We start from the raw sequence: 18,560 nt of genomic DNA on the forward strand, positions 1-18,560 counted from the left end.
CCAGTTTCCTCTCACAATCCAAAGATGTGCAGGTCAGGCAAATTGGCCATGCTAGAGTGCCAATAGGTTAGCTGCACTATCAGAGGTAAACGTAGAGTAGTAGGGGAATAGGTCTGGGTGGGTTACTCTTCAGAGGATCGGTGTGGACTTGTTGGGCTGAATGGCCTGTTGCCACAGTGTGGCGATACTATGATTAAAGAATTTGAACATTATTATCTCTGATTTATATAATTGTAAAATGGTAAAACTTTCAGAAAGAGCTATGATATTACAATCAGTGCTAGTTCTGCCACTGGAACTCTGATAATATCCCCATTTTGTGATTCATTTACTGAATCCTGTTTATTGCTTCTTTTCCAAAAAACTGTTCCGATTTCCTCTTAAATGTATGGGCGTCACCTCAATCACTATCTGTGATAAAGTATTTCATTTTATAATAACCATCCTTGTGGGGTGAGAAAGAAGTACCCCGTTTTTTTCATTAATCCTGTGACTGTGTCTCCTTTATTTGTAAAGTGCCAATGACTGAAATAATCTTCAATAATTTACCCTCTCAAAATCTTTCATATTTTTGATCACCCTTAACATTGCCCATGTGAGGGGAAGAAATGCTCACATTCTGAAACTTTGTCCAAAGCCTTGGATTCTAATAAATCTTCATTGTTCTGTTATCATTCCTATATAACTCAGTCAGTGTCTTCAACTTCACCATTACCTTCTTGGTGGCTCAGTAGTTAGCACTGCTGCCTCACTGTGCCAGGCACCCAGATTAAATTCCACTTTCAGGCAACTGTGTGGAATTTGCACATTCTCCCTGTGTCTGCTTGGGTTTCTTCCGGGTGCTCCGATTTCCTCCCACCATCCAAAGATGTGCAGGTTATGGTGGATTGGCCTTGCTAAATTGCCTACAGTGTCCAAGGATTTGTAGGTTAAGTGGATTAGCTATGGGGAATGCAGGTTACAGGAATAGGGTGGGCAGCTGTTCAGAAGGTCAATGTGGACTTGAAGGGCTGAATGGCCTGCTTCCACTCTGTAGGAATTGTTCGAACTTCCTGCACAACCCAGCCTTCTGACACAATTTCTGTTTCCCTAATAGCGCTCTATTATTTCTTTTCCAATTTCCCTCCACATTCTGGTGTACACACCATGAAGGGCTAGCTTTCTTTCTAATTTTAGTTGTTTCAGTGCAGAGTCCTTTCGAATGCTTCCCTCAGTCACATTTATGACAGCCACAGCTTTGATTTTCCTCAGTAAATATTGACAAAATAGGAATTTCTGCCTTTGCTCACTCTGTGGAATTCCTGATGAAAAGCTTATGCTCGAAACGTTGACTCTCCTGCTCCTCGGATGCCTCCTGCCCAGCTTTTCCAGCACCACACGTTTTGACTCTGATCTTCAGCACCTGCAGTCCTCACTTGCTCCTATTGTGACATCCCTCATTGCAAAGTGATTAAACATTTTTTCACACTTCATTTGCTTCCTTGGATTGCTTGGAAATACTTATACTAACAATCGATTCTCAACCCCTTTCAACCTGTTTGATTTCACAGTTATATGTTCATTCCATAATTTGAACATGTATTTGACTTTTCTTCCAAAGCCTATAATGATTTTAAGATTTCAACCCTGCTGAGACATGACATGTTGTGAGAGTAGAAAAGTTACAATGGACCTTTATGAGAGATGTTTAAAGGGACAGTGTTGGGTTTTGAGCAGACTGTTTCCACTGGCAGAATGATTGATAACTAGAGGACACAGATTTAAGGCAGTTGAAAAGAATATCAGAGGGGCTGGAGTGAGGAAGATATTTTTACACTGCAAGTTATGTTTTACACACAGTGTCTGAAAATGTGATGGGAGCACATTGAATAGGAAGCTTGAAATAGAGTTGCATAGATATTTGAAACTGAAATAAAATTCAGAGCTATGGAGTGGAAATAATTGAATAACATTTTCAAAGGGCCGGTACAGGTGTAATCGGCTTTCTTCATACGTTATGGTTCTATGGATTTGTACTATTCCCTTTTGATTTTTAGCACATTTCTTTCTAGGCCTTTTTCATAAATTTTCTAATCATAGAACCTCAAGCTTTGATGCACACTCTAATGTCCAAACATACTTAACTTATGCCCTGACCATTTCATTTGAGTATCTCTCATCGCTGGTCTACTATTTGAAATGAGACTTTTAATCTGGGCTAGATTTAGTCTTTTATTTGACTGAAATGAACAGTCTAATGGATTTTTAATCTGTTTAAAGATCTCTTTTCTTCATTGTAATCTCAATTAGGTTATTTAGCGTCAAGTTGCTAATTTAAATTTGTTCACTTTGAAAAGCATACAAGTGGGCATTGAATGGTAATTTGGATAGAAATACTGTGCAATATTATCATGAAGAAGCAAGAGATTAGCACCAGGTAATGATGCTTGTTTGAAGCGTCAGTGCAGGCATAATTGGCTGAATGGTCTCCTCCTGTACCGTATCTCTTCGAGGATTCTTGTCTCCTTCACAAAAGTTGTGTACATTAAGGAGCATCAAAATCAAAGAACTGCAAGAATTTAAATTGATTTGTCAAATAGTTTGAGCTAAGTTTCTTTCAGTTAAGACGAAGTGTTTTTCAGGTGTTCTTGTTCTGCCGAATCTGAAGTAACCTTTCTTGTTGTACTGTCCTTGATATATTTCAACAACTCTTTCCCCCATTTGACTACAATTTTAGTTTAGCTTTGAACGGTTAAAATGGCCCTTAATAATAATTCCATTATCGCTTTGTAAATTTTCTAAATTTCCTAAAATTATCAGAACACTTCGTTCTCTATTTTTTTCCCTGCCATTTAACAGGATATCATTGACTCCCTGTGTAGGAACAAAGGAAAAGGATTGTGCTATATTAACACCAAATCCTGTTCTGGCATTTTTGCTGGTTGATATGAGCCTCATTTACTCACCTTTACCAAGCACTCAAATGATTATATAACAAAAAATATTAATTTTCAGGCTGAAGTATTACAACTGACTTAGCTTTCAAGGGATAGAGTTATTTGTTTCCACTTTCTGCGCACTTTGTAATGCTTCCATATCTTCCTTAAAGCACGGTGCTAAGTGTTGGACATAATAGTTCAGTTGAGGCTGAAGCAGTTTTTTTAAATTGAAATTTATTATACATCTCTTGCCTGTGCATTATGCCTTTATTTATAAAGCTCTTGGTATATATGTTCTGAATCTTTCCAAACTTGCCCTGCTATCTTCACTGATTTGTGTACATATATCCCCATGTGGTTCCTTGGTCTGATTCCCTCACGAGTGCAAATACTTTACGTTTTTGTATTTAAATACTTCAAGAAGTTCACCCTCAATGCAAGCTAGATCTGTGCAAGCCAATTTTCAGATTTAACCTTTTTAATCCCTGATATTATTCTGCTGAGTAGTCCTTCCAAGTATAGTTTATCATTGTTGAGGTGATGTCTGTGCAATTAAGCATGCCCACCTCCTTATAGCGTCTTTAATCTTCACACCTATCCAATATCTTGATTGCAATATTTATATCGGAATTCAAATCTTTTTGTTCCTTTACAGTTCCTAGACACACAATTAAAGGAAACTTTGATTTGTCTTTCTTGGATCCAAAATGGATGATGACACATTCGGCCATTTTGACCTCCATTTGCTCAGTTTTGAAAACCCAAATCATTTTTTTCTCTTTGCTGTGTGCAACCCCCAGTGTCTTCCAATGTAATGTCATTTGCAAACTTTAAAAGAAAAGATTCCTATCTATGTGGAATCTGACACGACCACAGCAACTTTAAAATATTTACAAGTGATGAAGTGTTTTTGAAGTATAGGTACTGTTAGAATAACCGAAACATTGTGGCTAATTTGAGCACAGCAATCGTCCAAAAGCAGTAATGTGATAATGATGAGATAATCTGCTGTTATAATGTTGATTAAGCAGTAAATATTGGCCAAGATACTAGGGATAGCCTCCAAGCTTTTCTTTGAAGAATTGCCATGAGACTTGGATGCACAACTGTCTGCCTGAGTGCCAGCTGAGCCAGAGCTAACATTTCAACACACAGCTCTTCAAACCTTCATCTGAATCATTGTTACACAAGCTGAAGCTCTCGTTCATGTCATATCCAGTCAAATAGCCTAGGTTCCCTTCATGGAGAAAGTGAGGACTGCAGATGCTGGAGATCAGAGCTGAAAATGTGTTGCTGGAAAAGCGCAGCTGGTTAGGCAGCATCCAAGGAACAGGAAAATCGACGTTTCAGGCATAAGCCCTTGTTCAGGAATGAGGAAAGTGTGTCCAGCAGGCTAAGATAAAAGGTAGGGAGGAGGGACTTGGGGGAGGGGCGTTGGAAATGAGATAGGTGGAAGGAGGTCAAGGTGAGGGTGATAGGCCGGAGTGGGGTGGGGGCGGAGAGGTCAGGAAGAAGATTGCAGGTTAGGAAGGCGGTGCTGAGTTCGAGGGATTTGACTGAGACAAGGTGGGGGGAGGGGAAATGAGGAAACTGAGAAATATGAGTTCATCCCTTGTGGTTGGAGGGTTCCTAGGCGGAAGATGAGGTGCTCTTTCTCCAACCGTCATGTTGCTATGATCTGGCGATGGAGGAGTCCAAGGACCTGCATGTCCTTTGTGGAGTGGGAGGGGGAGTTGAAGTGTTGAGCCACAGGGTGGTTGGGTTGGTTGGTCCGGGTGTCCCAGAGGTGTTCTCTGAAACGTTCCTCAAGTAGGCGGCCTGTCTCCCCAATATAGAGGAGGCCACACCGGGTGCAGCGGATGCAATAAATGATGTGTGTGGAGGTGCAGGTGAATTTGTGGCGGATATGGAAGTATCCCTTGGGGCCTTGGAGGGAAGTAAGGGGGGAGGTGTGGGCGCAAGTTTTGCATTTCTTGCGGTTGCAGGGGGAGGTGCCGGGAGTGGAGGTTGGGTTGGTGGGGGGTGTGGAGCTGACGAGGGAGTCATGGAGGGAGTGGTCTTTTTGGAACGCTGATAGGGGAGGGGAGGGAAATATATCCATGGTGGTGGGGTCCGTTTGGAGGTGGCGGAAATGACGGCGGATGATATGCTGGACATGGAGGTTGGTGGGGTGGTAGGTGAGGACCAGTGGGGTTCTGTCCTGGTGGCGGTTGGAGGGGCGGGGCTCAAGGGCGGAGGGGCGGGAAGTGGAAGAGATGCGGTGGAGGGCATCGTCGACCACGTCTGGGAGGAAATTGCGGTCCTTGAAGAAGGAGGCCATCTGGGTTGTGCGGTTTTGGAACTGGTCCTCCTGGGAGCAGATGCAGCGGAGACGAAGGAATTGGGAATATTGCGGCGGAGACGAAGGAATTGGGAATATTGCGGCGGAGACGAAGGTCCCCTTCATGCCTAATCTCTGTCTCCAGCTAATATCCACCCCATTCCAATTCTGTGCACTAACAATCTCTTTAGTCGAACAATGTTGGTTGTCTTCCAGAATAATTAGGGGATGCAATGGCGTAGTGGTATTATCACTGGACCTCTAATCCTGAGACTAGGAGAAAGGACTGCAGATGCTAAGATAAGAGTTGAAAAGTGTGGCCGGTCAGGCAGCATCTGATGTGCAGGAGAATCATCGTTTTGGGCATAACCCTTCATTTCTAATCCTGAGAAACAAGGAGTGCTCTGGGCACCCAAGTTCAAATCCCACCACGACAGATTGTGGCATTTGAATTCAATGAAAAAAGTCTGGATATGAGAATCTAGTGATGACCATGAATCCGTTGTCGATCGTAGGAAAAACCTGCTTGCTTCACTAATGCCATTAGGAGAGGAAATCTGTCATTCTTTACCTGGTTCAGGATCACAATGTGGTTGATTCGTAACTGCCTTCTGGGCAATTAGGAATGAGTGATAAATGCTGGCCTAGCCAGTGACACCCACATCTCATGCATGAAAGAAAAGTCTATAGTTGTAACATCCATAGAGACTTTCTTATAAAATGTGTTGTTAGCCTGCTTCTAAAATTAGTCAGACATGAATGTACCTGCCCAATATAATTTTGTTAAAGTAATTCATAGAATTGCTGGCATGGCCAGTATTTTTGGCCCATTGTGTCCTATACTCGAGAAGTCAGTGCTGAGCCGCCATCTTGGACTGTTGAAGTTCAATGTACATTCACAATGTTGTTAAGGGAGTTTCAGGAATTTCATCCAGTGACAGAGCAGCAATAGTGATGTAATTCCAAGTCAGGATGGTGTATGATTGGGACCGGAATTTAAGTTGTCAATGTTTCAAGGTTTCTGTCCTTGTCCTTCTGAGTGGTACAGATCATTGGTTTGGTATTTGTTGTCAAAGATGAGTTGCTGCAATGTGTACTGTAGATGGTATGCACTCTCTGCCACTGAATGCAAGTGATGAAGGGAGTCAATGTTGAAGATAGTGGATGGGCTGCTGATCAAGTAGGTTGCTTTGTCCTGGATGGTGTTGATTTCTGGAGTGTCATTGGTGCTACATTCATCCAGGCAGGTGGACAGTATTCCATCATTCCCTTTCAAAAGTCCAAAGTTAGTTGCCATAGATTTTCCAGTCTCCAATATGCTTATGTAGCCACATTATTTACATAGAGACAAAAAAACACTTCAGATGCTGGAATCCAAAGTAGACCTACAGGAGGCTGGAAGAACACAACAAGCAAGGCAGCATCAGGAGGTGGAGAAGTTGATGTTTCAGGTATAACCCTTCTTCAGTCGTGAAGAAGTGTAACACCCAAAATGTCGATTTCTCCACCTTCTGATGCTGCCTGGCTTGCTGTGTTTTCTCAGCCTCCTGCCTGTCTACATTATCTACATGGCTCAACCAGATCAGTTTTTGATCAATTGTAATCCCCAGGAGTTGATCATGTGGGATTCACTGATGGTAATGTCTTGAATGTCAAGGGGAGATGGTTTGATTCTCTCTTGTTGGAGATGGCCATTACTTAGCACTTGTAAAACATGAGTGTTACTTGTCACTCAGCCTAAGCCTGGATACTGCAGACAGCTACTGACTGTTTCAGGAGTCATGAATGGGGCTGAGCATTGTGTAATTGTCCAGAGTTTCTGGAACTCCCTGCCTACAGCACTGTGGGTGCATGTACACCACATAGACTGCTGCAATCAAGAAGATGGTTCCTTACCAGCTTTTCATATATAATTCCAGGATGAACATTAAGTGCTTGCCTTGTCAAACTGGCTCAAATCCCATGACTGAATTAAAAAAAACTCATCCTCAATTTCTAACCATTCATCCTCCGAGATGTCCTGAGATGAAGTAATTAGCATTCAATGACCACAAAGTAGAGTTATTTTTGCCAGGTATGACTCTAACCAGCAGAGAGCATACCCCAATTTCCACTAAGTATAATTTTCTAGACTGCTTTAATGTCACACAGACAAATGCCACTTTGATGTTATGTCTTCATCTCTAGAGTTCAGCTCTAGAGTTCAGTTCATTGAGAAAAATGCTGTCATGAGATCTGGAGTAAATCAATAATTGGCTGGGTTGGATTTGCCCTGCTCATTGAGTCTCACACACACCTGAGCAGTCTGCCATATTGCCAGGTTGATGCCACTATTGTAAATATATTGGAACAATCTAACTTGGGCACATCCACTTCTGGGATAATAAGGCTTCAATACCACAGCTGGTATATTGTCAGGTCGCCTTGACTGTATTGAGAGCTTTCAACCATTTCTTGCAATCATGGAGTAAATTGAATTGGCTGAATCAAATCCAATTGAGGAATGATATGTTTGCACTCTCCTGCCCCTGTAGGTTGCTTAACCAGCTACTACTGTTCATGACTAGAGGTATCAGGAGTGTAGAGCTTTGAGCTTGTTGATTGGTGTGAGGCTGCGTATATCATTGTACTTTTGATGTTTAATATGAACATAGTCCTGTGTTGTAGTTTAGCCAGGTTTACATCTCACCTTTACGTATGACTGGTGCCTGATATGTTCTTCCACCCTCTTCATTAAACTAGAGTCAGTTTCCTGGGAACAATAGGGTGAGGGATGTGCCAGGCCCCTGAGCTGACCAATTATATTGGATACAATCCTGACGCTACTGATGGCTCTCAGCACTACATGACTGCCCAATTTTGAGCTGAGAGATCTGTTTTTGAATCATTCTTGTTTATTATGTTACACAACAGTGGCAAAAGTATCATCACTGCGAAGATGGACCGTTGGCTCTGCAAGAAATTGTGGTGGCCGTTTCTGGACAGATGTGTCTGCTTCAGGTAGTTTTGCGAGGAAAATATCAAGTAGGATTATCTGTCTTGTTGCTTGCTTTCTCACATTTGGCAAATTGAACAACCCTCCCCCCTTCTCACCACCCCTCAGTCAGACATCTGATTCCAGTAACTTTCTCATTCCCCTGTACTAGTTTGGTCACCTAGCAGTTGGAGTGGGGAAGGGAGCGTTAGCAGGGAGTTTCTCACATTTTGAGTTCTTTATTTGGTTATTGGTCTAGCCTTGAAATTGTATGATGAAGAGTGTCTTTGTTATGATATCACAATTGTGTGGTACAGGATGGATGGCTGTTCCTTTCTTCTTGCTGAAATTCTTTTGGATAGGAATATTTGGTTTCCATTCTTGCCCCAGTTGAAGCTTAAGTTATCATAAAGACTGTAACAACATGGTCTTGCAATTTAATTATGACTTCAATTATATCATCCAGTACTCTGTTGGCTTTAATTGGTGTAAGCAAAGTCACAAGCCAAAAATATACAGACTCCTCCATCTCTGAGATTCATAGTCTTCACAGAGTTAAAATGCCATCCGTTTCTTGTTCCAGCCTGTAATATAAATTAGTCTGCTGTTGTGCTGCTCAGTTATCTATTTTGTACCACCTCAAGTGCTTCTTTGGATTTAAAAGCTCCTCCTAACTTGTAATTTGCACTTACAACAGCATCAAGAATCAGGAAACTCAACGCTTGGAGGGCTCCACATAAACATCTTCCACATAAACATCTTCCACATCAACATAACTCATCCAAATGCTCGATAGCACTTTTTTATCCCGTTATAATCATCTGTCTTAAAATAGTTACCTTTTGTCCAGAACAAAAAGCAAACTTAAAGTTCAATTTGTTGATAAAACTTGGAGTTGATGTAATTAGTTCACTAATGAAATAACTCATTCATCCTGAACTGGTCTGACTTGTGTTTGATTCCACACTTAAAGTGATGTGGTTGACTCTCAACCGACCTCTGTTCAAGGGTAAGTCCTGTTAACATTCCACAAAAGAATAAAATAAAAGAACTGTACTCGGACAGAGCCTTTGCCTTCAGAGTCATTACTGGGTGGTATTTTACTAGGTTATCATAAAGCTAGCCCTCAAGTTTAAATTGTTCCATTTTCCATCAGTTCCATTTTACATGGTGTTGACGTCATCTGCTTAAATTATCCTTTATTGGAATTGGGCAGTAGATTAATCAGTTTCTCATTCACTGGAGCTTTCACAGCTTCCAACTCCCTCATATTGACTTGCAAATTTCAAAACACCTTTTTTAGCGAAACGTTGAAATACCATATATCCTGAGATGTATGTGTTTTGAACCTTTTGAACCTCTGGAAGGGATTCACATTGTTGAAATTCAGAAGTTTCTGCTTCTATCCACAGGCTGTTGGAATATTATGCTAGTGGTTAACTATGGACCACTGTCATATCATAACTTGCTACTGCCCTGAATGTTTCCTTGTCACTGGATTCTTCCAGACAGCCTTCAATGTTGTTTGTCATATTGGTCAGAGCCATTTATCAATGCATAAGGTAACTGATGTTCTACTGAACCAGTTATCATCTTTTCACAGTTTAGCATCTTTCCCCTTGAATTTGCAAATCCAAGAAAGTGAACCTGGCCATCCTGTAGATTTGCAGACTTCGTTTAGCTGCAATTGGCAAACATCTGGCATTAAAAGCTTCATGCAACAACCTCCTAAATTTCATTAATCAGGGTTCTATTCAGAATGCTTTCAACTAGTTCTTGGTATTATTCCTAAACTCTGAAGCCCTTATTCATGAAGCTGTCTTTTATCAAGCAACTAAACAACATTCTAGCCTTGATGATGGAGATATCTCAGGATGGTTGATTGATGATCAGGAATAATTCCTCTAATCCTATGATTTGGAGATGCCGGTGTTGGACTGGGGTGTACAAAGTTAAAAATCACACAACACCAGGTTATAGTCCAACAGGTTTAATTGGATTAAACCTGTTGGACTATAACCTGGTGTTGTGTGATTTTTTTTAACCCACTAATCCTAGTTTATGACACCAGTAGGGCAACTGCAGATAAGAGTGGGAGATAAAAATTCTTTGACAATGGAATGGTTTTAATCAAGTGAGCCATAGGCATCAATCTGATGTCCACAGCAACAGGAATCTTCAGTCATTGTTGCATGCTGTATTCTGCATAAAATCAAACTGTAGAAAGGATTTGTCCTTTCTGAAGAGAGTGATAATGACAAAGAAATTGAAGGTGAAGACCCCTATGTGCACATATCAGGAAGGGTGAAGAATAACCATCCCATCTCTGCTAGCAAAATGAGATGGCCACTCAGAACTGATTGCTTTTTCACTGAATAAAAACAGTGACGTGGAATCAAATTTCCTCCTGTTTCTCCTCCTCCTCCAACTGGCTAAATTATCATATCACTGCAGTTTGCTTCCATAATGCTTCACAGCTTCATTATTCAAGCTCACTAGTGCATAAACATCCATTGAAGTGGATGGGGCTATTCAGTCATGAGTACTACGCAGAGTTTTCAATAATTTCATATAGCCTACTTGATTTTTATCTTACTGCTTCTTTGAAGAATCAAAAACACAACTAAGAATGAGTTCCTCTTAATTGACGATCTGATCTCGTCTTTAGGCAAGAAGCTATTTTTGTCAATTAGTATCTGCCTAATTTTCAACCTGATACAGCACTAAGTGTCGATGTGTTATCAAATAGGATACCACGATTCAAATAGAACCCCGTGGTTAAAGAAACTCTGTGTATAGCCAACAGCAGTGCAGCAACGTCATCCTAGAGGTTTTGGCACTTAAGGTTAAAGGTAAGCTCCAAGCAACTCTCCAACAGAGTTGGAGTACAGGTTGTTCTGTCATAACGTGCGTTTTGTCAACACAAATTCACTAACATGATTGGCAAATTGGGGGCACTGTTTCTAAAGTGCAAGCACTTTAAATGCTGTTTCCAAAAACATGGGGTTTCACAAGAACACAACCATTGTGTTATAGAAGAACTGATCCTTAGGATAATAGAGAGCGTATACATACTTCACAATCTAGAGTTCTCAGTCTGAGTACGAATGTGTTTCTTGACTTCCAGCTTCAAATAGGAGAAGCTGAGAGCCATGCAAAACCAAGAAGCTGTTAATCCAGGAACTGCCAGTCTTGGAACAACAGATCAAGGAACATTTGGTTCAGGAACTGTCAGCCATGGAACAATCCACCAAAGGAAAATGGGTAGAAAATTTACAAGGTTCCCTAGACTTGTAGCAGAACACACACAGAGAAGACAGTATTCATTGAGATTAAATACGTTGGCATGAGAAATTTGTTTCAAACTGTAAGCAAGATAGAAACGTGGAACTATACTGGATTGGCAGAAATGTTTTACACTGCTATCAACATTGAAGAGAGTTCAGACTGCAAGAATCAGCAAAGCTTGTAAGAATTCACATGAAATCATATTGTCCATGAGCGCTATAGCCCACTTGAGCTCATTGGTGAATCTTTAACTAATGTAGTTCAGAGTCCCAGAGAGCTTGGTGAACATTAGTATTGACAGATTTAAGTCTGATGTTGGATTTTGAGGTGATTTAGAAGATACAAGTTCAAACAAAGAATTTCATTTCCTTATCTTCCCAGGATCAGGAAGAATACTAAGCAATGCTAAGCAAGACACAATCCTCAAATAATTTGACAGAAGGAGTGAATATGTTGATTTCAACAAAACTGTAGTCACCAAAGTAGAAATAAAATATCGCAGCCCATCAGCAAGTTAGAGTCTACACACTTGCACACAAATTTACTGGCAGGTTTAAAATAAGAACTGCTGACACAGGTTAAAGACTTGATCCATACAACTCCTTGGAAGCTACCACTGATGGTCAGTGATGAAAGCTTCTGTAGTTTCTGTAATAATCTCTGTTGTATTCTTGTAATTTGTATATATTGCGTCATGCAATAAACTGCATCCTGTTTGAGACAATTGCCTCTTCACTTGAGAATATCAAGTGGTTTTCCTCACTCACACTAGACCAAGCAGGCCATGTAGACCTCCATGCTGAAGGAGGAGGATGGCAGTAAATCCTTCTTTTAGTGTGCTATATTACCGAAGGATCATGATGAGCAGTGGTATAGACTGTTTGCTTATACATGAGAGGAAACACTGAAGAAGTAGTTGTCACTATAATGAGAGACTGCAATGTCTGTTCCTACTCTTTGTAGCATGTTATCACAGAGCGTGGACTCCAATTTGATTTGGTTGGTATTATTGTGGACTTTAGAATTGCCACTGTCATTTATTGGAACCAAGAAAAAACTTGTAAAGATTCCTCTTCTGATTCCTGCACTGCTATTGTGGAATTTCCCATGAACTTATTCTTGACTCCCCCTCTTTATTCTTTTCATCTTTCATGCAACCTTTCAGTGAATTCAACTGAAGATATATGTTGGTTTAAAATGTACCAAGACAACATCCAGTCTTGAATGCTGTAATTTCCTGCAGTTAAACATTCAGAGAATTAAAACCATTGCTATCAGTCCCTGTCACAAACATTGTTCTCTCAGCATCAATTTCATGCTCCTTCACTCATTAATCACAATCTGAACACTGAGCTGAAATTTCACCTTCATATCTTTCCCATCACAAAGGTTGTCTACTTTTATCTCATTGTATCTTCTGTCTATTCCATCTCAGCTCATCTGCTACTGATACCTGTACTTTGTCCAGCCTCAACTATTCAATTACCCTGATAGCCAGTCCCCCAAGTGTCACAACTCATGATGCCCACATCCCTGATTTGTATCCATTGCATCTGTTTTCCCTGAGAAGCCAGAAATCGTGTTGCATTAATGTCTTTCCTTTTTAACTTGAGCTAAATTTGTATATTCTAAAACAGACCTGAGCCTGGGGCATGAACTCTAGCTTTATTTTTCAAAGCCCAATGTTTAATTCACTCCTGATGGTTATTTGAAAAACTCCACTATGCCTAATCCACCATGTTTTCAAGTAAAGGTGACACTTTGGTGTCATGTTCAATTAAGAATGTTTCCTATTCCTCGTCTAATACTGCTTATATCGAGGTGAAGATTGTGCTATCGTTCTCTAAGGAAGCTTATGGTGGAAAGTAATTTGGAAGAGACAAGTACAAATCCTGAAATTACTTTTCTTTCCTGCTGGTTTATCAAAGTGCAAATGTTAATGGAAAACCCCCATGTAATTCCTTCCAATCACCACAAGCTGCAATGCTCCTGAGTGAAGGGAAGGGACTTTCCTGTTGTTGAAGGTCACCAGCAAAAAAAAACGCACTTTGTAAGATATTGAAGGCCAACCTATTCCTATGGAATTTGACATTATTGAGTCGGACGAGTGAAGGGAGCAGTGGGGAGAGGTTTTGGGCAAAGGAATTTTTCTAACTTTGGGTTGCAAAGGATCCAAGAGGGCTTGTGCAATATATAGAAACATACTGGTTTTGTTTGGTCAATTGGATTGATGATGATAAATAATACTTATAACTGGCAGTGAACTTTTAAAAAGAATGGTGTTATAGACATTTTGATTTGCCAGACAATAGAAGTTAAAATATTTCTGTCTGTGATGGTGTGAGAACATTCAGACCTCGTGTATGTAGGATTCCCTCCATCACTGGACTCATGTTCCACTGTGCGAAAAACAGGTTAGAATAAGTTGGTGTGACACTTTGCACAAAGAGGGAAAATTAGAAAGAAAATGACCAGTAGCTATCTTGATAATTTATCTTTAACTTAGTTTTATGTGCCACCCATTCAGCCAAAGGCATATGTAATACACAGGGGTGGTTATAAAAGTGCCAGAATATTTCCATCCAAGGCAAACAACTCTAACTCTTACTGTCCTTATACTCTCATAAAGCTCTGGCTCACTGTTACTAAACTTAAACTGCATGTTCCCATTCTTTTCAGGATTAGCAGAACTTGGTACAATGTGCGATCCATATCGCAGCTGCTCCATTAGTGAGGAGAACGGTCTAAGTGCTGCCTTCACTATAGCTCACGAATTGGGACATGTGTAAGTAATTTTACTGTCTATAGGGCTGACGTCTCTCTGATAATTGTGCTATTTAAGTTTTTTGCAACTGGATATGATCGAGGCAGTGGTCAGACATGATATGAAATTATGTTTAGCCGCGTGACATTTACTATTTCCTTGCTGAAAATTTTTGTTTTCCTCCTTTTACTTTACACATGCACCTGCCAAATTACAGGCCTGCACCCTACTGATCTTTACTAGTCAACTTGGAGTCTCTCTGTTATTTAATTTTCTTTCCTCTCAGATGTAATGTGATAATTACATGGCTTTGAAACCGGTTTAACCAGAAACTAGGGCTTTTGATTAAAGAACTTTTAGGTATGAAATTTAAGATTTTAACTTTAATTGTTTTACATGTGGCAATATTAAAGAAACTATTAAAAGTTGTTTTTATCAAACACCAGAATGGGGAAATGTGTCAATTTAAAATAACTCAAAATAATATTGAATTGTTGATGTTAATTTATTCAGGGAGGTGAATTGCCTCCTCTGATTCACCGTCGGTCTGCAACAAAACTTGAACAGCTAATCTGTTCTCAAACCGTGCCAAGGGGACACAAGCTGCTTTTATGTAATCTCTACTTGTAATCCTACCTTGTGGAATTCTTTACCGTTCTAGGGAATCTGTGTTGAACTCCTGCCAAAGCTAACACCCTTTCTAAGGTGCAATAGGCAGAACTACAACAGTACACCAGATATGGTTTAACCACAGCTTTGTAAAGCTAGATATTCCTCTTCTCATATTCAAGCCTTCTAGTTATTGAAGCTACCACTCCATTAGTTTTTTTAAAAACATACTTTAATGGGTGGCACGGTGGCTCAGTGGTTAGCACTGCTGCCTCTCAGCTCCAAGGTCCCAGGTTCGATTCCAGCCTTGGGTGACTGTCTGTGTGGAGTTTGCACATTCTCCCCATGCCTACATGGGTTTCGTCCGGGTGCTCCGGTTTCCTCCCACAGTCCACAGATGTGGGGGTCAGGTGAATTGGCCATGCTAAATTGCCCATAGTTTTAGCTGCATTAGTCAGAGGGAAATGGATCTGGGTGGGTTACTCTTCGGAGGGCCGGTGTGGACTGTTTAGGCCGAAGGGCCTGTTTCCATACTCTAGGGAATCTGATCTATTGAACAATACATTTTTAAATATTACAACCAATACAAACAATACAATTCAAAACAATACAAAGAAAGAGCACCAAAAAAGTTTTTAAAAACCCAAACTTCCCTCATGTACAGATATATAAATATGTATATTAAAAAATATAATAACCCCAATTACTTAACTAAATAAATAATGACTAACAACAAACTAATAAATAATAATAATACAGCTCAGCCAAACAAAACACTAACACTCAAATATTGAGAGCATTACTTTTCACCTATCCATACATTCGCAGTTCCCCCTCTCTGGATATTAGACTCGCAAAACACAATCATTGCGGCTATATAAAAAGCCTTCCAAAAAGGGCTGCCATGTCTTATAGAAATTCTCAGTTTTGTGGTGCACCATACTTGAGAAAATCCAAGGGGTTATGCTCCATAACAATCTTCTGCCAACTCGACAGGCCTGGGAGATTTTCGAATACCTAACCTAACAAGGTATTCTTTCTTGCGCAGAAAGTGAAGATGTGGAAAATTTTTTTCTTATGCACGTCTACAGGTAACACACTGGGCAGGCCAAGTAGAAGAGAGATCGGGTCCTTCTCCACACTTACACTCAAAATTCCCTCCATTGCACCCACCACAGCGCTTCAGTATGTTTTAAGCCTATCACAGGATTAGAGACAATGGGTAAGACTGCCCTTACCAACTTCACACCTGGGACATGTTAAAGATACCCCTAGTTTAAATTTTGACAAACCATCCGGAGCCAAATGGACCCTGTGGAGAATCTTCAACTGTAAGGCTTGTGTCGTTTTGCAAATTGATATCTTTCTTGCATTTTCCCAAATATATTCCCATGCCTCTGAGGAGGCCTCAAAGCCTAGCTGTCTCTCCCACACCCTGCAGAGTCAATCAAACTCATCTGAGGGCCCCCCCACCCCACCAATTGATGACATAAAGTGCTGACAGAAAGTATACTCTTAGCACTGAGCACCCTCCTCTCTATGTCAGATTTGTAGGCATCGGTTAAAAGTGTAGTCTTTTTTTTGAATAAAATCCCTAACTTGAAAAATCAAAAGAGGTCCTTGTTAGATAGCTCGTATTTCCGTGCTAACTGATCGAAGGACAAAAGTGTCTCCCTCAAATAAATCACCCATGCAAAACACACCTCTAGTTGCCCAAGGTTTGAATCCTGAATCCATTATCCCCGGTTGAAAACCTGGCATACCCATTACAGGTGTTAAAAAAAAGATGTTTTGCCAATATTGCCTTCCCTCTGCCGAATTGCCCTCCATGCTTTAACAATATTAATAACTATTGGGTTATGGCAATATTCCTTAACTGTCCTCATTTTGTCCAAAGACAGCAGGCTAGTAAGGGGGCACCTTGCCCGAGAGGTTTTGATATCTAACCATATTGAAAGAGGGTCCCCACAAGCCCAATCACTTACGTAAGATAAAAGTCAGCTTCGTTGATAGTTTTTAATGTCCAGGAGATCCACTCCCCCCAATCTATGAGGTAATTGCAGTTTAGCTAATTTAATAAGGGGCCGCTTACGATGCCAAATAAAAGAGCTGAACCAGCCATTCAGTCTCCTGAACGTTTGCTAATCGAAAATCAGGGGAAGCATCCTCATAGGTTACAACAAACGGGGGGGAATATTCATCTTAATAAGCGCTAGTAGATCTAACCATGAGACTGGAAGCGCCTCCCGCCTTTTGAAGGTATTGTTTGATTTTGTCGAATAATTGAACAAAATTAGCTTTAAAGAACTGGAGTAATGAATGTGGCCAAATACATAACCCCACTGTGACCATTTAAATGGGAATTGAAATTCGCCCTCCAGACCTAGCACCTTCGTAAGACCACTCATAGGCATAGCCTCTGATTTTACAAAATTAATCTTGTACCTGGAAATGGTGCCAAACGAGCTGATGTATTGGATCAGGTGAGGCGCTGAAACTGCTGATTTTGACAAAAAAAATCAATATAATTTTGTCCCCACTTCTGGAGCTGATATATTAGGATCCCGACGAATAACCTCCACCAACAGTTCAATCACGTAAAAAGCAACGGCGAAAGGGGACAGCCCTCCCGGCTACCCCTGAAAATGTTAAAATTGTTTGATCGTACCCCATTGGTGATGACCGCAGTGAGAGGGTCACTGTAGAGAACCTTTACCCATCTTATAAAGACTTCGCCCAAGCCAAACCGCTCCAGATTATAAAAAAGATACGGCCACTCAACTCTGTTCAAATGCCTTCTCTGCACCTAAAGAAATTACCAATCCCTGTATTGACTGTTGTTAATATGCTTGAATTACATTAAGCGGCCTCCTAACATTATTGGAGGATTTGCGACCCTTTACGAAGTCCATTTGGCCCTCTTTAACAATAGAAGGTAACACAGTCTCCAGCCTTAATGCGAGAGTCTTAGAGAGGATTTTAAGGTCCACATTTAGGAGTAAAATGGGCCAGTAAGAAGGACAGTGCTCCGAGACCTTCCTTTTTTTTTAAGAATAAGTGAAACATTGGCCTCTCTTAGAGATGGCGGGAGATGATCATGACTGTACGAGTCATTGAACATGTTGAGCATTGGGCCTGACAATATGCTTATAAATTCCTTATAGAATTCGCTGGGTGGTCCATCAGGATTGGGTGCCTTTCCACTCTGAAGCTGCTTCACAACCTCCTGCATATCTTGCTTTGATAAAGGGGACATTGAGAAAAGATTCTTGTTCGGGGGTCATACCTGAGAGCTCCAGATCCTTGTAAAAGGACTCCATCTTGGCCCTCCCCTCCTCATAACCGTCAGATTGGTATAACACAGAGTAAAATCTCTGGAATGCTACATTAATCTTTTTTGGAATCACATGTTAGGTTCCCAGACCCTTCCTTAATGGATGTTCTGTCTTGAGGGGCACTCCTTTTCCTGGCAAGATATGCCAAGTATTTGCCCGGCTTGTCACCATGTTCATATAACCTTTGTTTTGCAAAAGTAAGCTCCTTCTTTGCTGTCTACATGAGCATGGAATTCAATGTAGACTGCAGCGCCGTAATCCTCTGCAGCTTGGCCAATGAGGGCCTGTCAAAGTAAGCCTTCTCGGCTGCCTTCAACCATGCTTCGAGGAGACGTTGCTGCTCACCCTTCTG

General features: G+C 40.8%; 1 protein-coding gene across 2 annotated transcripts in view; it reads left to right on the plus strand.

The window, feature by feature from the left end:
- The window catches only part of LOC122559510 (A disintegrin and metalloproteinase with thrombospondin motifs 20), a 384,605-nt gene that overhangs the window by 137,141 nt on the left and 228,904 nt on the right, over nt 1–18,560 (plus strand). For both annotated transcript variants that reach the window (XM_043709081.2, XM_087997440.1), the window contains one exon: nt 14,180–14,285. In XM_043709081.2, coding sequence (XP_043565016.2) covers nt 14,180–14,285 — 106 coding nt within the window. The remainder of the gene's footprint in view (nt 1–14,179; nt 14,286–18,560) is intronic.

This window comes from Chiloscyllium plagiosum, unplaced genomic scaffold (genome assembly GCF_037043375.1).
Source record: "Chiloscyllium plagiosum isolate Xiang-an unplaced genomic scaffold, Cpla_swu_hap1 HiC_scaffold_19, whole genome shotgun sequence".
Taxonomy (NCBI): Eukaryota; Metazoa; Chordata; class Chondrichthyes; order Orectolobiformes; family Hemiscylliidae; genus Chiloscyllium; species Chiloscyllium plagiosum.